The following is a 25,905-nucleotide window of genomic DNA, read 5'->3' as shown; positions in this document are numbered from 1 at the left end:
CGAAGAAATAAAGAAAAAAATATATAAAAAAAAAGGGGGGGGGGTAGCCATCCGGGGCCCTGGGGACCTCTGGGCCCTTTAATAAAAATAAAAAATATATATAAAAAAATATATATTTTTTTTTAAAAAAGGGGGTTGCCATCTAGGGCCCTGGGGACCTCTGGGCCATTTAATTATATATATATATATATATATATATATATATATACATATATATATAAATGTATGTGTATATATATATATATATATATATATATAGATATATTTTAAAGAAATTGCAAAAAAGGGGGGTTGCCATCCAGGACCTCTGGGCCCTTTAATAAAAATGAAAAAAAGAAACCTCTGGGCCCTTTAATAATAATAATAATAAAATATATATATATAATTAAAAATAAACATTTATGAAAAAAAAGGGGGGTTGCCATCCAGGGCCCTGGGGACCTCAGGGCCCTTTAATAATAATAATAAAAAAAAAAATATATATATATATATATATATATATATATATATATATATACATACATACATACATACATAAACAAAAATAAAAAAGTAAACATTTATTAAAAAAAAGGGGGGGTTTGCCACACATGGGGCCCTGGGGACCTCTGAGCCCTTTAATAATATATATATATATATATATATATAAATATATATAAATATATATATATAAAGACAAAAAAATATATATATAAAAAAAAATATATAAAAAAAATATATTTTTTTTATAAAAAAAGGGGGATTGCCATCCGGGGCCCTGGGGACCTCTGGGCCCTTTATTAATAATAATAATAATAATAATAATAATATTATATATATATATGGGGACCTCCGGACCTCTAAAAAAAAATGGCTCTTTATTAAAAAATAAAATAAAAATATATATAAAAAATATTTTTTTTTATAAAAAATAAATAAAAAAAGGGGGGTTGCCACCCCGGGCCTCTGGGGACCTCTAAAAAAAAAATTGCCCTAAAAAAAAAAAAAAAAAAAAAATTTTTTTTTTTTTTTTTAAAGGGGGTTGCCATCCGGGCCCCTGGGGACCTGCGGGCCCCTTACAGGTGTAATGCCTGTACCCCCCTGATGGCGGCCCTGACTACGGGGGCAGAGGAAACTATTGTGGGGGAGATAGGGGTCTGCAAAGGACCAGAGGACACTGTTATGGGGGGAAATACAGAGGGGGGCAGAGGACACTACTGTGTGGGGGGTGCAGAGGACACTGCTTTAGGGGGCAGAGGGCACTACGGTGGAGGGGGTAGCAGGGGGCACTGGACACCACTGTTGGGGGGGGGGGTCAGAAGACACTACCATGTGTGGGAGGGTCAGAGGACACTACCATGTGTGTGTGTGTGTGGGGAGGGGGGGCAGAGGACATTTCAGTGGGGACAACATAGTATATTACTAGGGGGGGAAATTATGTGAAAGGAGGCAGATGACACACCGTTGTAGGCAAATGGTAAGGCAGAGGATACTACTGTGGTGGGTGGGAGTGATTTGAAGCGAGCACAAGACACTACTGTGATACACTATGTGTTTTTATTGAGTGCTTTATTGATTTTAAATGGCGACACCAACGCCCCATCCACCCCCGCCAGGGATCTTTGATTCCCTACATGTTGCCCAGGTAGGTCTCAACTTCTGAAATGTTGCCTACTCCTGATGTAAACTCTCACATATACCCAGTAAAGTGAACAGCTCTAGATGATACACAGAGATTAAACTAATCTCCCTACATAAGTTTTACATATATATCTGTCTTTCCCTTTCCATATTCTTTAGAATTCGGATTCGAATTTTCGCTTCCTCATTCAGCTGTAGGGGTGAATTCTTAGCTTACACTGGGAGACAGCTGATTCGAGGAAAGGCACACACACCCTCTCCACATTGGCAGAAGAACAAAGATACTGATCTCTCTGCTAATCTAGCAACCTCCCCTCCCACACATTGTCAGCTGCTTTTATCTCCCGTCTTGGAAAACTTGTCAGACTTTATCATGCTGAAAACAGAGGAACAAAACAGAAGAAACACACGGGGACTCAGGACTTTGGAGAGAGATAAGAAAACACTGCAGATATATGTGCCCAGGTCCAATTTAATGAATCCGGTTTACATCCACTTTAATCACTTCAATACCAGGCACTTTCCCCACCTTCCTGCCCAGGACAAATTTCAGCGCTATCGCATGTTGAATGACAATTGCGCGGTCATTCAACACTGTACCCATATGACATTTTTATGATTGTTTTGAGACAGATAGAGCTTTCTTATGGTGGTATTTATTCACCACTGGGTTTTTAATTTTTGCTAAACAAATGAAAAAAAGGTGCCTCGGAAGATGTACAAATGCATGAAACGTGTCCGGTGGAGCCCTATACAGTGATGTCACGCCGCCGACTGCTTGTGGAGCTGCCGCCATTGGAATATGTTTTGCCCACATTTGTTTGCCAATATCCACATGGATATTTTTTTTGTTGTTTTATGATTATTAGTCAATACTACACTATATACCGAAATTTCTGGCTCCGGGTGGTGAGCATTCCCCTATTAGGACAGATGCCTGGCAGCACTTTATATTGAGAAAAGCATATTGTAGATCTCCTGAGAAGGTGGATTATATATACAGGTTAATTATCATTGATCTTCTAGTGAGTGCAATGCGGTGGAGGATTTGCACCAGTGGATAAGTGGATTGAACATGCACCTTTCCCCTTTTTTACTGCACTGAAAGCACTTTGCAGTTGATATCTGGGATATAACGTGCTTTTTGGAATCATCATCATAGTGTGGGCTACTAATGGACTGACACAGCTGGATAACTTATTTGAGCACTTTTTATGCTGATATATTGATATGGTTTTTACTTGAATATTTATATTTCTTTGTGAACGCATTTTGTGACACTTATACCTTTATAGGTAATAGATTTATGAGATATATCATTTGGTATTTGACGTTGCACTTTTTGTTTTGTTTAAAGTAATTTTTCTTCTTCACTGATGTGTGCTGATGAAGCTGCACTGATGGGCACTGAAAGGCTGAACTGATGGGTGCTGATAGGCTGCACTGATGGGCGCTGATGAGGCTGCCCTGATTATCATTGTAAATCAGGGATATTAGCGGACCTCCAGCTGTTGCAGAACTACGATTCCCATGAGGCATAGCAAGACTCTGACAGCCACAAGCATAACACCCAGAGTCTGAGGCATGATGGGACTTGTAGTTTTGCAACAGCTGGAGGTCCGCTAATTGCATATCCCTGGTGTAAATGATGTGCTGACAGGCTTGTCAGTTAACAGCACTCCTTTCCTCACACAGACACAGTGTGAGAGCAAAGGACTGCCAATAACCGGCAAGTCTGTTTACATGTGGTCAGCTGTGATTGAACACAGCTTATCACATGGTAGAGGGTCGCTGTGATTGGCGCTTGATTTGTGATCAGCTTTGTCCGCAGGAGGCAGCTGCACTGGACGCGTGCCGCAGGACATCCTCCCCGAACTAGACAGCCATAGCCGTCTTTTGGCTATAGCGTGGTCGCCAAGTGTTAACATGTATTTACACATTTGCAGGCAATTTGGCGTAACACCTACTTTATATTTGCTACATGTTCCCATTCACAGAGAATACTTTAAACCAGAAGTAAAGCAAAAAATGAATAAACTGCTGACAGCTAGGATATGTAGGACTGAGAAGACCCTGTTCGTCATAAATTGCTTCTTCCTGGTTGTGTACACTGAACTGCACAGGCACAGCTTAGAGTACATACAATACACGGCTCTGTGCCAATAGTTGCACCATTCTGGCCAAGTCAACCAAAGTGGTCAAAAAGTTCACAGCCAATCAATTCCCTTTAAAGAGATTACATCAATAACTGTATATTCCTGTCTTTCAAACAAGCCAAAGACATGTTTCCATTTTTTTCAGTACAAGGACCATATTGTATTCTTTACAAATATTTACAGGCCAGAAAAGTATAATAAATGAATGATTACAAATGAAATGTATGAATACACATGTTCCAAGAAATTACATTAAATCAGCAGTCCCCCTTTTTGCATCACATGCCCCCCTTTGACATCAGAGTCCCCCTTTCACATCAGAAGTCACCTTCACATCAGAGACTACACTTTGACATCAGAGTCCTCCCTTCACTTCAAAGTCCTGTTTCACATCAGTCCCCCATTTCACAGAGTCCCGCTTTAATATCAGAAGTCCCTTTCCATCAGAGAGCCCCCTTTCCATCAGCGTCCCCCCAGGGCCGTTTGAAGGAATTTGGGGGCCCCAAGCAAAATGGACATGGAGGCCCCCCCAACCCCCCCGCACGCAAAGCCCAACCTATGTTCTTTTTACACCCCCTGGGCCCCCCCTCCCTACCGGGTCCGTACCACGCGGCAGAAGATTCAGTTTCCTGTTCCCGGCCGGACTGAAAGTAGGTGAGCACTCAGTACGGACTGACAAAAGGAAGGAAGAGGAGCTCGGTCACGCTACAGAGAAGGGGAAGTGACGACTCAAGGCAGCAGTGCTGTAGGCTCTCTATAGAGCGCTCAGGCAGCTGCAGCATATAGGAAGCGCGGCAAGGGCCCTGCTTGGGGCCCCAAGCCAGTTTGGGGCCCCAAGCAATTGCTTGGTTTGCCTGCCTTGTAGCGACAGGCCTGCGTCCCCCCCTTTTACATAAGAGTTAGGTAAAATCTTACAGTGGGCTGGATATGGACATGGTTTTGAAACCCCTGATCCAAAGAGTACAGCTACATCCGCAAATAAAATGTTGGTCCAGAGATGACACAGTTCTGTAATTCTTTGTGCCTGAGCAGGAAACTTTAGGTTCTTGGCGATCTACAATTCTCATCTTATGAGCTGCCAAAGTCATAGTCAAGAGCTTTAGTTTTGTTTCTTTACAGTTTTTCAAGGAAAAAAGAGTCACAAGACAAAATCTGTATCTATAAAAATGTTATGTTATACTGTCTTTTATTAGCAAACCTTACTAATCCTCGTTCCTTATAATCCTAATAAATGTTAGTAGTATTCCATAGCTCTTCAAAGAAGCTGGAAATTAGACCTAATGCCTTGTACACACAACGAGAAAACTGCCATTTTTTATATTGGTCATGTGTATGCTTCCTAGCAGTTTTCTCGACAAAAAAACTGCCTGTAAAATTGCAAAATTGAAAGTAGCTCTCTTTTTTCTCGTCGTGTTTCCCATCAGTTTTTTTCTCGTGGCGAAAAACAGTTGTTTTGCAATATGAACTGGTCAAGATAGACACGTTTCCTTCTTGTGCTGATTACCGTATTTTCCGGCGTATAAGACGACTTTCTGGATGCAATAAAATGCATCCAAAGTCGGGGGTCGTCTTATACGCCGGGGACGGTCTCCGTGCTCACTTTTTTTGCCGGTGGTGACAGTCTCCGTGCTGCGAGCGCGAGCGTCAATGATTTAAAAGACGCTCCTTCTCCTCAGAGTGTTTTGTGATAGGCGGAACACAAATCTTCCCAGCAGCGCCTCTGTTCTGTGTTCCTTCTATCACAGATGCCTTCTCATCCTCGGACGAGATGAGAAGACGTCCGTGATAGGCGGAACACAGAACAGAGGCGCTGCTGGGAAAATTTGTGTTCCGCCTAACACAGGACAGTCTGAGGAGAGGGCGCGTCTTTTAAATCATTGACGCGCGCAGCACGGAGACTGTCACCGCCTGCAAGTCTATTCAGAAAAAAAGTGAGTGATTCCACTGTTTGCAGTGATTGCACTGTGGGGCAAGTTCAAGCACAGTGGGGGCAAGTTCAGGCACAGTGGGGGCAAGTTCAGGCACAGTGGGGGCAAGTTCAGGCACAGAGAGGGGCAAGTGATGGCACAGAGAGGGGGGAAGTGATGGCACAGAGAGGGGGCAAGTGATGGCACAGTGAGGGGGCAAGTGATGGCACAGTGAGGGGGCAAGTGATGGCACAGTGAGGGGCAAGTGATGGTACAGTGAGGGGCAAGTGATGGTACAGTGAGGGGCAAGTGATGGCACAGTGAGGGGCAAGTGATGGCACAGTGAGGGGCAAGTGATGGCACAGTGAGGGGCAAGTGATGGCACAGTGAGGGGCAAGTGATGGCACAGTGGGGGCATGCGATGGCACAGTCGGGGCATGTAATGTAATGGCACAGTGAGGAATGTAATGTAATGGCACAGTGAGATTTGAAAAAGCCTGTTTCTGTCAGCGGTTCTGGCTACCCCTCAGCTTCCAGAAAGACTAGTAAGAAGGGGGTAGTCTTATACAGTGAGTATATCCCAAAACCAACATTTTTCCTGGAAAATTAGGGGGTCGTCTTATACGCCCAGTCGTCTTATACGCCGGAAAATACGGTATACAGTTGAGAATGTTGAACTGGTGCAATCTACTTTCGTTAGGAAAAGTGGGAAGACATAAGGATATATTATTTTTTAGCTTCCCGCACATCATAACTTCTGACAGTTTTTTTCAGATTCCAGACATTTTCAACATTTCTCTCAAATGTACTCCAATTCTATTCACATGTTTACATAAAAAGAAAAATTCCAAAATGCGTTTTTATGGATTTTTTTATTTTTTTTTGGTTTGCAGCAAAATGTATGGTGACACATGAAAGAGCACATAAAAAACATCATCACCAAAGTGTGCAATTTTAATTTTAAAACTGCAATTTTTTTCCTAAATAGTGAATAAAAATAATGTTTTTTTTAGGCTGCACAGTATGTAATTTAGAAGTTTTCATAAAGGTTTAAAGTCAAATATGTTTGTAGAAATTAGAAGCTATAAATATTCAGGTTTTATGTTGCTAGAGAAATGAGAGAAGCTGGTAACAATTTTTTAATGTGTATGCCAATGAATAACTTTTACATTCAATAGTTTGTTTTTCCATTCTTAGGATTGTACTTTTTATGCTAGGGTGATGAGCTAACACCATTAATCAAGCTGTGACTGCTACAACATTCCATCACAGCTCCCTATAGCAACCTATTGTAACTTTCCTACTACACATAGTAGGCCCACTAGTCTGTTTTTTACATACAGGTCAGCCATCAGCACATATTTTAAAATTCACAAACTTTCAAACCTGAAGTCCTGTTGAAATTTCAGACAAGCCTTTCTCATTCAGCCAACATGACTGTGATGGCAGAAATGCAGTCCTACTGAAATATCTGTTTCAACCCAAAATACCACAAAGGTTTTGCTTGCAATGGACAGACACTGCAAATTCTGAAACAGCATAGCAATTTTTTTTTATCAGACTAAAACATTTCACATAGCAACTCCCTGTCAGTAATTCTCCATGTCAGACATCGCTAAATAGATGATCACAACAGTCCCATCTGGATTGATGTGGTCCCTCAAATCAGCAGCCAGAGTGTCTCTCTTTCCGCTTTGTCATCCAGCTGCGCTGTAGACCCTCTCCCAGGTCTCCCTTTAGCTGCCACTGCTGCTGTCATTCTGGCAGCAGGACAGAGGGTCCTATATGCAAGTGGGTGAATGGTTGGTAGGATGAAGGGAGGTCCTAGCAACCAATCACTTGCTTGTTAACATGAAAAACCGGATAGCTCCAACCCTCCATTCAGGAGTGCTGCACCTGTGAGGTGGGCACTTGTGTCTGTAAAGAGTAGGGAGCTGTGGACACTAATATGAATGGGGGGATGTAATATGAAGGAAAGTCTGAATTAAAAGGGGGTGGGGGGGGGGGTGGGCTGTGATATGAAAGGGAGACTGAGCAGACCAATGTAAAAAAGGGGGGGGGGGGGTGATGTAAAGGAGAGTTGAGGACACTGAATTAAAGGGGGGCTGTGGTGTGATTGGGGGGGGCACTGAAGTAAATGGGGAGGGGCTTTTATGTAAAGGGGAGCCTGTGATGTGAAGGGGAGGTTGGTTGTGATATGAAGAAGGGACTGTTATGTGAGGTGGGGGGGTATTAAGGGGGCATGTGATGTAAAGGAGGGGGGCTGTGATGTAAAGAAGAGGGGCTGTGGTGTGATAGGGGGTATGTGATATAAAGGAGGGGGGCTGTAATGGGGTTATGTGATGTAAAGGAGGGCTACTCTGATGTGATGGGGGTATGTGACATAAAGGAGAGGGGCTGTGATGTGATGGGGGTATGGGATGTAAAGGAGGGGGCTGTGATGTGAAGGGGGTATGTGATATAAAGGAGGGGTACTGTGAGGTGAAGGAAGTATGAGATGTGAAAGGGAGACTGTGGTGTGAAGAGGGTACTGTATGTGACATAAAGGAGGGGGGCTGTGATGTGAAGAAAGTATGTGATGTGAATGGGAGACTGTGGTGTGAAGGGGGTACTGTGACCTAAAGGAGGGGGACTATGAGGTAAAGGGAGTATGTTATATAAAGGAGGGGGACTGTAATGGGGTTATGTGATGTAAAGGAGGGGTACTCTGACGTGATGGGGGTATGTGACATAAAGGAGAGGGGCTGTGATGGGGGTATGTGATATAAAGGAGGGGGGCTGTAATGGGGTTATGTGATGTAAAGGAGGGGTACTCTGACGTGATGGGGGTATGTGACATAAAGGAGAGGGGCTGTGATGGGGGTATGTGATATAAAGGAGGGGGGCTGTAATGGGGTTATGTGATGTAAAGGAGGGGTACTCTGACGTGATGGGGGTATGTGACATAAAGGAGAGGGGCTGTGATGTGATGGGGGTATGTGATGTAAAGGAGGGGGCTATGATGTGAAGGGCGTATGTGATACAAAGGAGGGGGGCTGTGAGGTGAAGGGAGTATGAGATGTGAATGGGAGACTGTGGTGTTAAGGGGGTAGTGTATGTGACATAAAGGAGGGGGGGCTGTGAGGTGAAGGGAGTGTGTGATGTGAATGGGAGACTGATGTGAAGGTGGTATGTGATGTAAAGAAGGGGGCTGTGGTGTGAAGAGGGTACTGTCACGTGAAGGAGGGGGCTGTGAGGTGAAGGGAGTATGTGATATGAATGGGAGACTGTGATGTGAAGGTGGTATGTGATGTAAAGAAGGGGGCTGTGGTGTGAAGGGGGTACTGTCACGTGAAGGAGGGGGCTGTGAGGTGAAGGGAGTATGTGATGTGAATGGGAGACGGTGATGTGAAGGTGGTATGTGATGTAAAGAAGGGGGCTGTGGTGTGAAGGGGGTACTGTCACGTGAAGGAGGGGGCTGTGAGGTGAAGGGAGTATGTGATGTGAATGGGAGACGGTGATGTGAAGGTGGTATGTGATGTAAAGAAGGGGGCTGTGGTGTGAAGGGGGTACTGTCACGTGAAGGAGGGGGGCTGTGAGGTGAAGGGAGTATGTGATATGAATGGGAGACTGTGATGTGAAGGTGGTATGTGATGTAAAGAAGGGGGCTGTGGTGTGAAGAGGGTACTGTCACGTGAAGGAGGGGGGCTGTGAGGTGAAGGGAGTATGTGATATGAATGGGAGACTGTGATGTGAAGGTGGTATGTGATGTAAAGAAGGGGGCTGTGGTGTGAAGGGGGTACTGTCACGTGAAGGAGGGGGGCTGTGAGGTGAAGGGAGTATGTGATATGAATGGGAGACTGTGATGTGAAGGTGGTATGTGATGTAAAGAAGGGGGCTGTGGTGGCTGTGGTTGATCACAAAGGAATAGTTCACTACAAGCTCATAGAACATAGTACAGCGGTCAACCAACAATGTTACTTGGAAATTTTGAAAAGGTTACAGGAGGAAAAGATCAAAATTCTGGCATGACAAATGGATTCTCCACCACGACAATGCTCCTGCACATGTGTTAAGTGTTTGTGGGTTCTTGGCCCAGAAATCCATTCAGAAACTTGACCAACCACCTTGTTCCTCTGACTAAGCACCCTGCGACTTCTGCCCGTTTCCAAAATGAAAATGACATTCTGGACATCCATCGCGCTGCAACAACGATACTGCACAAGGTTCTGGGAAATGAACTCCAGGAAAGTATCCACCAGTAACACAGCAGTCTACAAAATTGTGTTGCTTCACAATGGGATTATTTGGAAGGTGACAATAGCTATAAGAATTGTCACACCTCGTAAATGAGGGGGATTGTGGTGTAAAGGGGAGAACTAGGGATGCTGATATAAAAAGGGGGGACTGTGTTGTGAAGGATCACCCAAACATAAATTTCGGACCTTTGCTGGAAGTTTTTTTTACATCATTTAATTCATTTTTAATATTCAAAGCAAACTCGCCCATCCATCCACGTCTCTATGCTTTATTATGCTGAGAAATCACTTTGGAAAACAACCCCCTAGCATTTCTAGCCATTGCTATCTTGAGTAAGGGCAAATGATTCATGTAGCATTTACCGTATTTATCGGCGTATATCGCGCACTTTTTTGCCCTGAAAATCAGGGCAAAATCGTGGGTGCGCGATATACGCCGATACCCGCTTGCCACGCCGAGTTTGATCCACTGCGCCAGCATATACCGAGCGCAGTACACCCGGGGATAGTCGGGCAGGCTCGGCTCCTCTCGCGGTCACGTCCTGGATGTACAGGACGCACAGGACGTGACCGCGAGAGGAGCCGAGCCTGCCCGACTATACCCGAGTGTACTGCGCTCGGTATATGCCGGCGCAGTAGTTCAAACTCAGCGCGGGAAGCGGGGATCGAGCGTGGAGGACACCGCAGAAGGACGCCGGACCCGACGAGGAGGACACCACCGAAGCCGCAGACGGATGCCGGACCCGACGAGGCCGCGGATGGACGCCGCGCAAGACACCAAAACTGTAAGTCCTAAAATGTTTTTTTACAGGAATGCGGGTCCACTTTAGGGTTGCGCGCTATATGCTGGAGCGCACAATACCCCTATAAATACGGTACTTTCTGGAATCGATCTGCCCTTAGCTCAAGCTTGCAAACAGAAGAGTGTGCGTAGCTGAAAAAATCCTCCTCCTCTCCTCCCCTGCTGAAGACTGGCATAAATGACATCATTTGCCTTGGCAAGAAACCAGGAAGTAACTGAAGAAATTAAAAATATTTTTTAAACCAAGTAAAAATGATGTATTTTCCTATCTATAATGTTTATTGGGAGAGTGAAGCAGCAGTGCTGGGGGTTAAAACAAGCAGTAGTGCCCTCATTTCATAATTATTCTATCGCAGTGAAATTTCTCATTATCACAATCTTTTTAGTGGGTACAAACATGACCAGGCATTCATCTAGCGCCAACAAATTCAGCTTTGAAAGATGTACTAGGACAACTAATAAAAGATGTATAAAATTGCTTGCAGTATAGAACCATCTTTAACCTCTTGGCGTCTGCGCTATAGCCGAATGACGGTTACAGCGTGGATCTGAATTTTCGGGAGGCCATCAATAAACGTCCTCCCCTTTTCTCACTCCGCGCACGCCCCCTGCAGGGCGCGCGGCACACACTGTGATCACGAGTCACTGAGACTCAGGTGATCACAGATCCGAGTAAGGGGCTGATCCCGGCCCCTTACCACTTGATCAGCTGTCAGCTGATCACGTTATGTAAACAAAAGCTCAGTAATTTTTTTTTTCTCCTCACGCTGACAGTGTGAGGATAAAAAAAAGCCGATCACCGGCTTATGAGCAAGGAACATCGGTCCCGGAGAGGAAGGAGGCTCATCTGCGCCCACAATTACCGCCTGGCAGTGCCCACTAGTGACACCTATCAATGCCACAAGTGTCACCTACCATGCCCACCAGTGGTGTCAATCAGTGCCTCATCAGTGCCACCCAGCAGTGCTGCCTATCAGTGTAATCTACCAGTGCTGATCAGTGCCCATCATTGCCACCCATCAGTGCCCATCACTGCCACCCATCATGCCCATCACTGCCATCTATCAGTGCCAACAATTAGTGCCACTTCTCAGTGCCCACCAGTGCCACCTATCAATGTCCACCAGTGCCACCTCTCAGTGCCCACCAGTGGCACCTATCAGTGTTCACCAGTGCCGCCTATCAGTGCCCACCCTTGCTGCCTTATCGGTGCCCATAAATGCAGCCCATTGGTGCCCATCGGTGCAGGCTATCGTGCCCATCAGTGCAGCCCATCAGTGAAGGCTATCGGTGCCCATCAGTGCAGCCTCATCAGCGTACATTTTTTTTTTATTCTGTCTTTTTAATATTTTTTAACAAAAAAATAAAAATCTCAGAGGTGATCAAATGCCACCAAAAAAAGCTCAATTTGTGGGAAATAAATTATAAAACATGTATTTGGGTACCGTGTTGTATGACCGCACAATTGTCATTCAAAGTGCACCAGTGCTGAAAGCTGAAAATTGGTCTGGGCAGGAGGGGGGTTTAAGTGCCCAGTAATCAAGTGGTTAATAGAGCACAGGGTACGGGTATAAGGTAAGTTCTACAGCCTGTAAGTTAATGCAAGTGTGAATATTTTTACCATACGCCCGTGATTAACCTATTTCTGTGGTTACTGTAAGAGCTTACACTACTTCCCAGTGATGCTGAAGAACATCTATTGACAGCTCCAGCCAATAGGAAAGGTGAAGGACGCACAATGGCTGATCTATAAATAGCACACATCAGCAGTAAACATTACATTGATGCTATCCATTGGAGTGGTTGCTTTTGCAGCTCATTGTTCTCGTTTATAATACTGTCCAATGTTTTTCCCCCCAAATATAAATCAAATCATTTACCTAATGAAGGACCAGCTGTCCAACATGATTTGTATCTGGTGTCTGCATTTATTTTTCCCATTTCCAGCCATACCGCCACAGCTTTAAGGGCTCTGACAACTATAATAATCAATTAGATTGCAAGCATCCTTATTCCTTAGAGGCCTAATCACACACTGCCATCTTTGTGCGTTGCAGTGGTGTACATCAGTGGCGTCACTATGGGGGTGCCATTACTGTCATGCACTGAAATGTCTTCTCTGGCAGCACTGTGTTCCTGGATGACTCTCTCTGTGTGCTTCCACACAAATCCTGGTGACCGTGAAGGCAGCCCCTGAGTGGTGTACACACATGATGAGAGCTATAGAAGAGTGCTGGTACCTGGGGGGGGGGGGGCAGGTGAAACAATTTGGTGGGCAATCATGACTGGTCAATTATTCTCCCAGGTGACTTTGTCTGGGGGGAGGGGACACTGATTAAAAGTGAGTACAGATTTCAGGTGATTTCCCCATTTCTCTGTATGCATTCAGGTCACAATGACCCTCCCCGATGTCTGTTGGCAAAGCCCATCTGCTGTAATTCCTCTGCCCTGATGTAAGGGGGAACTCTTCCAACTCTGATGTAAGGGGGAAAGGGGAGGGGGCTCTGGTAACCGGAGACCACCTTACATCAGAGTTCCATTTTACACCAGAGTCCGCAGTATTCCCCCCTACATCATGGTCCACAGTGTTCCCCTTTACACCAGAGTCTGCAGAATTCCCCCTTACATCATGGTCTGCAGCATTCCCCCTTACATCATGGTCCACAGTGTTCCCCTTTTACACCAGAGTCCACAGCATTCCACCTTACATCATGGTCCACATTATTCCCCTTTACATCAGAGTTTCCCTTTTACACCCGAGTCTGCAGCATTCCCCCTTACATCATTATCCGCAGCATTCCCCCTTAACTGTATGGGAGAGCCCTGAACACTCTGATGTAAAGGGGAACTCTGTGGACTCTGATGTAAGGGGGCACTCCGCCAAGCTATGATCATGTAAAAGGGCACTCTGCAAGGCTCTGAGGAAAGAGGGAACAGCAGCCAGATTCTAATGTAAAGGGGCATGCCGCTGGATTCTGATATAAGGGGGCACTCTGCTGTAAGGTGGACTTCTGATGTACAGTAAGGGGACATTTTCCAGACTCTAATGTAAAAATTGATAAATAATGTGCAGAAATCCAGAGCAATGAGGGCATTAATCAGAGAGGCAGCACAGAGACCTGAGGTAACCCTGGAGGAGCTGCAGAGTTCCGCAGCAGAGACTGGAGTATCTGTACATAGGACGACAATAAGCCGTACGCTCCATAGAGTTGGGCTTTATGGCAGAGTGGCCAGAAAAAAGCCATTACTTTCAGCAAAAAACAAAATGGCACGTTTTGAGTTTGCGAAAAGGCATGTGGGAGACTCCCAAAATGTATGGAGGAAGGTGCTCTGGTCTGATGAAACTAAAATTTTACTTTTTGGCCATCAAAGAAAACGCTATGTCTGGCGCAAACCCAACACATCACATCACCCAAAGAACAGCAGTCGGGCCTGAGAAAGTTGAGGGAAAGGTGGATGGCGCTAAATACAGGGATTTTCTTGTGCAAAACGTGTACCACTCTGTGTGTGATTTGAGGCTAGGACAGAGGTTCACCTTCCAGCAGGACAATGACCCTTCAGTGGTTTAAGGGGAAACATGAGAGGGCCAGGTTCAGGTAGGAGATATGACGGTGTATCTCCACATACGCCGTCGTATCTCTGAGTGTGAGGCGTCGTATCTTGGCGCCTGATTCAAAGAATCAGATACGCCAGAATTTGTCTAAGATACGACCAGCGTAAGTCTCCTACGCCATCGTATCTTAACTGCATATTTACGTTGGCCGCGTGTACGCTGATTTACGCCTAGAATATGTAAATCAGCTAGATTCGCCTATTCACGAACGTACACCCGGCCGTCGCAGTACAGATACGCTGTTTACGTAAGGCTTTTTCCGGCGTTAAGTTACCCCTGCTATATGAGGCGCAGCCAATGTTAAGTATGGACGTCGGCCAGCGTCGAATTTTCCGTCGATTACGTCATTTGCGTAAGTTGTTCGCGAAAAGGGCTGGGCGTAATTTACGTTCACGTCAAAAGCATTGGCTTTTTGCGGGTTAATTTGGAGCATGCGCACTGGGATACTTTCACGGACGGCGCATGCGCCGTTTGTAAAAAGCGTCTTTTACGTGGGGTCACGATGATTTTGCATAAAACACGCCCACATCTTACAGATTTGAATTAGGCAGGCTTACGCCGGCCAATTTACGCTACGCCGCCGCAACTTACGGAACTTTGTGAATAATGCACTTGCCTGTCAAAGTTGCGGAGGCATAGCGTAAATAGAATACGCTACGCCCGCACAGAGTTACGCGCTCCCTACCTGAATCTGGCCCTAAATGTGTTGGAATGGCCTAGTCAAAGCCCAGACCTCAATCCAATAGATAATCTGTGGTCAGACTTAAAGATTGCTGTTCACAAGCGCAAACCATCCAACTTGAAGGAGCTGGAGCAGTTTTGCCAGGAGAAATGGGTAAAAATCCCAGTGGTAAGATGTGGCAAGCTCATAGACTTATCCAAGGTGACTTGGAGCTGTGATAGCCGCAAAAGGTGACTCTACAAAGTATCGACTTTAGGGGGGGGTAATAAGTTATGCACATTGGCCCAGATTCAGGTACAATTTGCCCCTTTTTTACGGAGGCACAGGGCAGCGTTTTTGCCCTGCGCCCCCGCAAATTATCTGCGCTGCGCGCGATTCCACTTATGGTTGAGGGTGTATTATATCAAGTCACAGCTCACATTTGCAGAGATTAAACCCTCTGGATAATTAGATCAGCGCAGTAACATTTTTTCCTATGCGCGATTCACGGAGCAGTAGCTCCGTAAATTGCGTGTGCGCTCTTTAAAATTGCCCTGCGTAAGGGCGCCTAATGTAAATGATCCCGTAGGGGGCGGGAATCATTCAAATTAGGCGCGCTCCCGCGCCGAGCGCATGCTCCGTCGGGAAACTTTCCCGACGTGCATTGCGGCAAATGACGTCGCAAGGACGTCATTTGCTTCCAAGTGAACGTGAATGGCGTCCAGCGCCATTCACGAATTACTTACGCAAACGACGTGAAATTCAAATTTCACGACACGGGAACGGCGGGTATACTTTAGCATTGGCTGCCCCTACTATTAGAAGGGGCAGCCTTACGCTAAAGACGCCGTACGGAAACTCTGTAACTTGCGTACGCAGGGCCCGCGCAACATTGTGAATCGGTGTTAGTATGCAATTTGCATACTATACACTGAGCACAATGGGAGCGCCCCCTAGCGGTCATCGCAAGAATGCAGCCTAAAATCTGCGTGGCATAAGAGCCTTATGCCACGCAGATTTTAGCCTGCAGTCGGCGTTACGATGTTCCTGAATCAGGAGCATTCGTAACGCCGGAGCAAGTCAGCAATTGCGCTGCGTAACTATGGTTACGCAGGCACAATTGCTCTCTGAATCTGGGCCATTGACGTTTTCTGTTATTTTATCCTATTTTTTGTTTGCTTTACAATAAAAAAAAAAAAAAAATCTTCAAATTTGTGGGCATGTTCTGTAAATGAAATGATGCAAATCCCTAAACAATCCAAGTTACTTCCAGGTTATGAGGCAGCACGGAAAATGCCCAGGGGGGTAAATACTTTTGCAAAGCACTGTATACTTAAACAGATTTATTTTTTTGTTGTTTAGTGTCACTTTAATAATTTTGACAATTTAACATTCAAAACAAACCAAAATAGGAAACTTTTAGAGAACACCTGTAGTGGGAAAATACTATGAGAGCTGCTGAAGCACTACTTCTTATGCCGATACAAAGGCTTCCATTACTAGGACTAGTGTGCACATGGAGGGATCTGACTTCACTAGCTGCATGCTTGTCCTGTATTAGTGACTAATAAAACATGTAGCCCAGAGCTATCCAGACAACAACAGCTGCCTTTACTATTCCTATAGTACGGCTTTCTGGGGAAAAGGCATCTAGTATATAATATGAACTTTGCAGCACTGGGTAGACAAGTTCAGAGATTGGAATAGAGAACTAGAAAAAATAAAATATCTTAATAAAACCAAATACTACACCTCAAATCTAACACAGACATCCTCGATGCCGCCTACGGCACACATTTTACAAATACGCAAATGTTTGGGTTTTAAATGTAAAAACAACTGTAACGGACACAGGCATGCTGCCGAGACAGTTATAATCTTCGTGCAGGGGGACTACAAGGAACTGCATGGCTTGTCACAAGTGGATGTACCACATTGTATTCTGAGCTCAAAGGGTTAACTGGACAAGTCTCTTTCATTGCTGGAATGCTAATGAACCCTCTTTTGTGTGCAGGTAAACAGCCCCCCTGTGAGGTGTATGCTGATGGGGATTATGTGTGAGTGATAATTGTTTTAAAGGTTAATTGAATTCTATGTGCCTGGCCAGGAAATGTTAAGTGGGGTGAGGTGCCGAAGAGTCTAGAAACTGGTCAAGTGATTAATTCAAGGAGATGTCATTGTTTCAGGGGGTCTGTGTTGAAGCCCCCTACTGGGAAAAGGGGAGAGCGGAAACTGTCATTGTTCTTGTAACAGTTGTAACCAGATATAAGCAGGTGAAATATGCCAAATAAAGTCAGTCTACTTGACCCTTCAAACGTAGCACGTCTCGTTTCTTGGAAGGGCGTTCGATGGGATATACCAGCGGTACCTGCATATCGCAGCTTGCCAGGGAAAAGGACGTCTCCAACGGCCGATACCCCTCACTACCAGTGGGCAGCCGTTACATTGGTTGGTAGCAGTGGGATGGTCCTTTTATCCAAAGAGCAAGTGCTGAATGGAGTCGCAGTACGCCAGGCTGAAAAGATCCACACTGAAAGATCTATTGGAGATTCGTGGTAGGAGCGCCAGCAACAGACCACGGAGGGAGCTGATAGCTGACCTGCTGGAGCTTGACGAAATGGATGGATCCATGGAAGGAACGGAGCCCCTTGCACCGGTCAGCAAAGAAGATGTAATTACTGGGATTGTACAGCGGAGATTATCCTTGTATCCAGAAACGTCCGTGGAACTAATCAACCAGCTGTTCCGGGAAGCAAGGGAAGAAATACAAACGAAGAGGGGACAAGAACTGGAACTGGTAAGAGCGAGACAGCCCATTACACCTGCAGTTCCTACCCCCCCACCTACTGCTACAGGAAAGAAAATACCGTTCACTGCATTCAAAGCTTTTGTAGAAAGTGAGGAGGAAATCGATGGATATTTGGCGGACTTTGAGAGGCAGTGCTCACTACACCAGGTCCCACCAGACCAATGGGTCACTATTTTGTCGGGGAAATTGTCGGGCAAAGCCAATGAAGCCTTTCGGGCTCTCACTCCAGAGGATATTTTACAATACCAGCAAGTTAAAAAGACGCTGCTAACCCGATATGCCGTAACGCCAGAAGCCTACCGCCGGCGCTTCCGGGAGTCCAAGAAGATGGCTGTGGACTCCCACATGGAATGGGCCAACCAGTTACAAAGGGTGGCATCGCTTTGGGTCCAAGGGTGCAAGGCCAACACCGGGGAGGAAGTATTGCAGCTGTTCCTAATGGAACATTTCTTCCAAGACCTGGCCGCAGACATACAAGACTGGGTACGAGATCGCCGGCCCGCTAACTTAAACGAGGCGGCTCGGCTAGCAGATGAGTACGCGGAAACAAGGAAAGTAAGCCAGGGTACTACACGGCTGGCTCATAAGGTAGAACCGCGTACTCCAACCGTCACCCCACACCCAGAGTTTCGGGCTCCAGTCCCACCACGTCCTCAGGGGCCTAGCAACTACCCCCGGGATTCGCCTAGGGTGACGTGCCATCACTGCAGCGACACGGGACATATTGCTCGTTATTGCCCTTTGAGAGCTACAAATAACAATTGGAGACGCACAGAACCTAACCCAGAGGTCACTCCATCACGTCCCTCTGCGGCCCACTGCCTGGAGACCGAGGGGGGCCCTGAGGAATGTCTGGGAATTTGGGATGAGGCAGACTCAATACAAGCGGCCTCTCCGGATAACCGTCAGCATCACCGTCAGGAGGTACGAGTGAATGGACAAGTAGCACAAGGCTTGAGGCCCCATACTCACGAGCAAACATGTCTGCTGAAACTGGCCCGCAGGCCAGTTTCAGCAGACATGTTTGGTCGTGTGTGGGCGCGAGCGGGCCGAATTCCAGCAAACATTTGCCCGCCGGGCCTTTTCCCAGCAGACAAATATTCCTGGACTTGTTTTAAAACAGCCCGCTGGAATTCAGCCCGCTCGGACATGTACGGTCGTCAGTACAGACCTACCGTACATGTCCAGGCGCCCGCCGTCCCTCGCATGCGTCGAATGACTTCGACGCATGCGTGGAAGCATTTTAAAGGCGGGCCGCGCACGTCGCCGCGTCATTGTCGCGGCGACACCGCGTCATCGACGCGGCGACACCGCGGACACGCCCCGCGTATTGTTTACGCGCGGACTTCTGTACGATGGTGTGTACAACCATCGTACAGAAGCCCTCTGGCAGACATGTATGGTGAAAACGGTCCGACGGACCGCTTTCACCATACATGTTTGTCCGTGTGTACCCGGCCTAAGAGATTCCGGGACTACTATCACTCTGATTCAAAAACATCTGGTAAAGCCAGAGAACGTGTCCACTCGCACAGTTGCCGTCCGGGTCGCAGGGGGTGCTGTATTTCACGTACCCACCACCCGGGTGCACTTAGACTGGGGAGCCGGGTCAGGAAAGACCACAGTTGGTATCATGGACAACCTACCTGCCGAGGTGGTGCTGGGCAACGACATTGGCCCTCTGACTTCGGCTTATTTACCTACACCTGCTGCTGCTTGTCCCGTGACCACCCGCGTTGCTGGAATCAACCCGCTTGCTGCTGAGAACCGGGTAAGACTACCTTCCCCGACATGTACTGTAGATCCGGCACAATATCACAGTCTAAAATGGGAATGTGACAAGTTGGCCAGTGAGAAATCAGAGATGCAACGACACTATGTCACGTATTATGAGATGTCCCGTGGCTTGAACATTGAAATGCACAAACAGGCGGAAATTGTCAAAAGATTAAATGGGATTTGCATCCAGGTGGTGCCGTATCTGTCCCAAGAGCATCAGCAACAGGTTTTGGGAGCCATTGAGAGAGCAAAGCAAGTGACTGTTCCAGAATTGAATTCTATTCTTCACCGTCACCATCAGCTACCGACATGGTAAGCCAATGGGAAGGCCGACGGACTGTCCAGGCAAACGGAACTTTTACCCTAACAGCAGACCGGACATCCCCAAGTTGATCCGAAAAGGATCAATCCGGGTCTGCCGGAGTGTTCCACAAAGGGGGAGTAGTGTAACGGACACAGGCATGCTGCCGAGACAGTTATAATCTTCGTGCAGGGGGACTACAAGGAACTGCATGGCTTGTCACAAGTGAAGGTACCACATTGTATTCTGAGCTCAAAGGGTTAACTGGACAAGTCTCTTTCATTGCTGGAATGCTAATGAACCCTCTTTTGTGTGCAGGTAAACAGCCCCCCTGTGAGGTGTATGCTGATGGGGATTATGTGTGAGTGATAATTGTTTTAAAGGTTAATTGAATTCTATGTGCCTGGCCAGGAAATGTTAAGTGGGGTGAGGTGCCGAAGAGTCTAGAAACTGGTCAAGTGATTAATTCAAGGAGATGTCATTGTTTCAGGGGGTCTGTGTTGAAGCCCCCTACTGGGAAAAGGGGAGAGCGGAAACTGTCATTGTTCTTGTAACAGTTGTAACCAGATATAAGCAGGTGAAATATGCCAAATAAAGTCAGTCTACTTGACCCTTCAAACGTAGCACGTCTCGTTTCTTGGAAGGGCGTTCGATGGGATATACCAGCGGTACCTGCATATCGCAGCTTGCCAGGGAAAAGGACGTCTCCAACGGCCGATACCCCTCACTACCAGTGGGCAGCCGTTACAACAACCAAATACTGAAGCAAAATAAACCCACCGTCTGTACGGAAAGCCGAGTATTACTGCTGCTTATATAAAGAGAGCGGAACACCAACCCCAATACATCATCTCTTCATTTCATTGCAAAACAAATGAAAACCATAAAATCGAATCACAAATGTCTTCATTGTAATACAAGCAACACTAAAAATCACCCACAGCCGCAGCCTGCAGTATAACATATACATCATACAGTGCAGAGAAACAGTCCCATGCCCCTCTGCAGGGAGAGTGTCTGGAATATAGACTGAAATAAGGATGGCAACTACCACCAATCAGGATAGATAGATAGACAGACAGACAGACAGACAGACAGACAGACAGACAGACAGACAGACAGACAGACAGACAGACAGATAGACAGATAGATAGATAGATAGATAGATAGAGATACCCTCTTATGTTACCAACAGGAAACACAAACTCTGCCAGAAACCTGACTTGTGTAAACAATGCTCTTCATCACATCAGAACAGCTATTCCCAACCAGACTTCCTCCAGAGGTTGTTAGGGGTTCCTTGAGCTGACTGACCTCCATCTGGTCCAAAGTCACCTGTGGGCTTTTTCCCACCGACCCCCAATGTAAGGGGCATTCTTCCCACTGACCCCCAATGTAAGGGGCATTCTTCCCATTGACCCCCAATGTAAGGGGCATTCTTCCCACTGACCCCCAATGTAAGGGGCATTCTTCCCACTGACCCCCAATGTAAGGGGCATTCTTCCCACTGACCCCCAATGTAAGGGGCATTCTTCCCACTGACCCCCAATGTAAGGGGCATTCTTCCCACTGACCCCCAATGTAAGGGGCATTCTTCCCACTGATCACCAATGTAAGGGGCATTCTTCCCACTGACCCCCAATGTAAGGGACATTCTTCCCACTGATCCCCAATGTAAGAGGCATTCTTCCCACTAACCCCCAATGTAAGGGGCATTCTTCCAAATGACCCCCAAAGTAAGAGGCATTCTTCTCACTGACCACGAACGTAAGGGGCATTCTTTCCACCAACCCCCAAGGTCAGGGGCATTCTTCCTACTGATCCCCAATGTAAAGAGCATTCTTCCCACTGACCACCAATGTAAAGGGCATTCTTCCCCCTGATCCCTAATGTAAAGGGCATTCTTCCCCCTGATCCCTAATGTAAAGGCCATTCTTCCCCCTGATCCCTAATGTAAAGGGCATTCTTCCCCCTGATCCCCAATGTAAAGAGCATTCTTCCCCCTGATCCCCAATGTAAGGGGCATTCTCCTCACTGACCCCCCAAATTATGGGGCATTCTTCCCACTGATTCCCAATGTAAGGGGGATTCTTTCCACTGACCCCCAATGTAAGGGGGATTCTTCCCACTGATCCCCAATGTAAGGGACATTCTTCCCACTGATCCCCAATGTAAGGGATATTCTTCCCTCTGATCCACGATGTAAGGGACATTCTTCCCACTGATCCCCAATGTAAGGGGCATTCTTCCCACTGATCACCAATGTAAGGGGCATTCTTCCCACTGACCCCCAATGTAAGGGACATTCTTCCCACTGATCCCCAATGTAAGAGGCATTCTTCTCACTGACCCCCAATGTAAGGGGCATTCTTCCCACTAACCCCCAATGTAAGGGGCATTCTTCCAAATGACCCCCAAAGTAAGAGGCATTCTTCTCACTGACCACGAACGTAAGGGGCATTCTTTCCACCAACCCCCAAGGTCAGGGGCATTCTTCCTACTGATCCCCAATGTAAAGAGCATTCTTCCCACTGACCACCGCTAATCTTCTCACTCATCACCTGGGGTAAGGAACATTCTCCCCCCTGACTTGATGAATGGCTGTTAGTTGGGGTTCCCCAGAATGGAGCTGACAATATGTAGAGGTCACCTAGATATCAGAGCAAAGTCCTGTGTGTCCTGGAGGATCCCCCAACCTGAGTGTAGCAGTAGTGATGAGGATGAGGAGGGTGATGATGATTCTGGCTAGTACCCCGGAGGAGGCGATGGCCCTACACAGGATGGGGATGAGGATAGTGATGAGGATGAGGAGGGTGATGATGATTCTGGCTAGTACCCCGGAGGAGGCGATGGCCCTACACAGGATGGGGATGAGGATGAGGAGGGTGATGATGATTCTGGCTAGTTACCCCGGAGGAGGCGATGGCCCTACACAGGATGGGGATGAGGATAGTGATGAGGATGAGGAGGGTGATGATGATTCAAGCTAGTTCCCCCAGAGGAGGCACTGGCCACAGGGAGGATGAGGATAGTGATGAGGATGCCGGTTAGTTACCCCAGAGGAGACGCTGGCCACACAGAGGATGGGGATAAGGATACTGACAAAGATAAGTAGGGTGCTGATGCTAATTAGTTACCCCAGAGGAAATGCTGGCTGCATGCAGGATGGGGATGAAGATAGTGATGAGGATGATAATGAGGAGGATAGTGATGAGGATGAGGAGGATAGTGATGAGGATGAGGAGGAGGAGGATAGTGATGAGGATGAGGAGGAGGAGGATAGTGATGAGGATGAGGAGGAGGAGGATAGTGATGAGGATGAGGAGGATAGTGATGAGGATGATAATGAGGAGGATAGTGATGAGGAGGAGGAGGATAGTGATGAGGATGAGGAGGATAGTGATGAGGAGGATAGTGATGAGGAGGATAGTGATGAGGAGGATAGTGATGAGGAGGATAGTGATGAGGAGGATAGTGATGAGGATGAGGAGGATAGTGATGAGGATGAGGATAGTGATGAGGATGAGGAGGATAGTGATGAGGATAAGGAGGGTGATGATGAGGATGGTGATGAGGAGGAGGAAGGTGATGAGGATGGTGGTGATAAGTACAGCGGTAAGTTACCCCGGAGGCGCTGGCCGCACACAGGATAGGGGTGAGGATAGTGATGAGGATGAGGAGGATAGTGATGAGGATGATGGTGATGAGGAGGAGGAAGGTGATGATGGTGGTGAGTACAGCGGTAAGTTCCCCCGGAGGAGGCACTGGCCGCACACAGGATAGGGGTGAGGATAGTGATGGCAATGAGGAGGATAGTGATGAGGATGAGGAGGGTGATGAGGAAGGTGATGATGATGATGGTGGTGAGTACATCGGTAAGTTACCACGGAGGAGGCGCTGGCCGCACACAGGATAGGGGTGAGGATAGTGATGAGGATGAGGAGGGTGATGGTGAGGATGGTGATGAGGAGGATAGTGATGAGGATGAGGAGGGTGATGGTGAGGATGGTGATGAGGAGGATAGTGATGAGGATGAGCAGGGTGATGGTGAGGATAGTGATGAGGATGAGGAGGAGGAAGGTGGTGGTGAGTACAGCGGTAAGTAACCCCGGAGGAGGCGCTGGCCGCACACAGGATAGGGGTGAGGATAGTGATGGCAATGAGGAGGATAGTGATGAGGATGAGGAGGGTGATGAGGAAGGTGATGATGATGATGGTGGTGAGTACATCGGTAAGTTACCACGGAGGAGGCGCTGGCCGCACACAGGATAGGGGTGAGGATAGTGATGAGGATGAGGAGGGTGATGGTGAGGATGGTGATGAGGAGGATAGTGATGAGGATGAGGAGGGTGATGGTGAGGATGGTGATGAGGAGGATAGTGATGAGGATGAGCAGGGTGATGGTGAGGATAGTGATGAGGATGAGGAGGAGGAAGGTGGTGGTGAGTACAGCGGTAAGTAACCCCGGAGGAGGCGCTGGCCGCACACAGGATAGGGGTGAGGATAGTGATGGCAATGAGGAGGATAGTGATGAGGATGAGGAGGGTGATGAGGAAGGTGATGATGATGATGGTGGTGAGTACATCGGTAAGTTACCACGGAGGAGGCGCTGGCCGCACACAGGATAGGGGTGAGGATAGTGATGGCAATGAGGAGGATAGTGATGAGGATGAGGAGGGTGATGAGGAGGATAGTGATGAGGATGAGGAGGGTGATGAGGAAGGTGATGATGATGATGGTGGTGAGTACAGCGGTAAGTTACCCCGGAGGAGGCGCTGGCCGCACACAGGATAGGGGTGAGAATAGTGATGAGGAGGGTGATGAGGATGGGGAGGATGGTGATGAGGATGAGGAGGATAGTGATGAGGATGGTGATGGTGAGGAGGGTGATGAGGAAGGTGGTGGTGAGTACAGCGGTAAGTTACCCCGCATGAGGCGCTGGCCGCACACAGGATAGGGGTGAGGATAGTGATGAGGATGAGGAGGGTGATGAGGATTAGGAGGGTGATGGTGAGGATGATGAGGATAGTGATGATGAGGAGGGTGATGAGGAGGAGGAAGGTGGTGGTAAGTACAGCGGTAAGTTACCCCGGAGGAGGCGCTGGCCGCACACAGGATAGGCGGCAGTCTGTCGTCCATGTCTGCAGTGTTGGTGTGAGCTCCGGCGGAGGGAGATCCGTGCAGAGACATGGTGCGGAGATCCCGGAGTAGCCCGGATGTCAGTACAGTCCCGGGCCGGTCCTCCGCTCCTCATGTCCCCGGGACTAGCAGGTGACGGGTAGCCCCCCCATTGTGAAGTCAGGACGGACTCCTCGCCTTCTCTCCCTCCGGCTACTCTGCCCCTCCAGCCTTCCTGGCCGCCATGTTGTTTATAAGATGTTCCTAGAGACCGGCTTGGAGACAGGAGGAGGAGGCGGAGGAGAGGGGCTTCTCCTGTTTTCGGGGGCTGAGATACGCCTTTTGCGCAGAGAAAGTTCCGCTCTCTCCCTGTCACACGCCGTTTGCGTAGACGGTGTTAGTGAATGGCGGAGAGTACGTAATCCGGATGGGAGTCTTCGTAGTCAGGGATCCGCACACCAGGCGGAGGGCTGTCAGTGTCAGTCAGTGGTGGTCCCCTGAGTCCCGGGCACTGGGCTGTGCCAGGCTTCCTCCAGGATGGGGGTTGGCACTCATACACATGACATACTTTCACACTGCGCTCATATCCTGACCAGCCACAGGCAATGGAAGCCTTCATGTGATGGGAGAGTCATCATCCTGTTATATCTGGTGGGGGGGCTCAATGTGATCACAAATGAGAAAAGCCAACCCCTCATGGTGTGTGGACGCATTTGTGTTTTTCATGGCTCACTTCTGTCCATTTCTTGCAACCAAATCTCTCTCTTTATTTTTTCAGTTGCCCCCCCTCAGTACTCACCTCCACCTTCCCGCAATATGGCAGATACATGATCCAACGTACGTGATTATGTACATGATCCAACGTAAATGACCCAATGTACATGATCCAACGTACATGATC

At 47.4% G+C, this 25,905-nt stretch overlaps 1 protein-coding gene across 2 annotated transcripts in view; it reads right to left on the bottom strand.

The window, feature by feature from the left end:
- HECTD2 (HECT domain E3 ubiquitin protein ligase 2) overlaps nt 1–25,550 on the bottom strand; it is a 105,706-nt gene extending 80,156 nt beyond the window's left edge. Inside the window, exon 1 of one of the 2 annotated variants that reach the window (XM_040362129.1) lies at nt 24,975–25,550. In XM_040362129.1, coding sequence (XP_040218063.1) covers nt 24,975–25,076 — 102 coding nt within the window. In that variant the 5' untranslated portion in view covers nt 25,077–25,550. Of the gene's footprint in view, nt 1–23,993; nt 24,021–24,974 lie in introns of those variants that run through there. The other variant, XM_040362130.1, reaches the window with a different exon arrangement.
- Nucleotides 25,551–25,905: the final 355 nt, after the last annotated feature.

The sequence above is a fragment of the Rana temporaria genome, chromosome 8, assembly GCF_905171775.1.
Source record: "Rana temporaria chromosome 8, aRanTem1.1, whole genome shotgun sequence".
Classification (NCBI taxonomy): Eukaryota; Metazoa; Chordata; class Amphibia; order Anura; family Ranidae; genus Rana; species Rana temporaria.
This window is presented reverse-complemented; position numbering and strand designations above follow the sequence as displayed.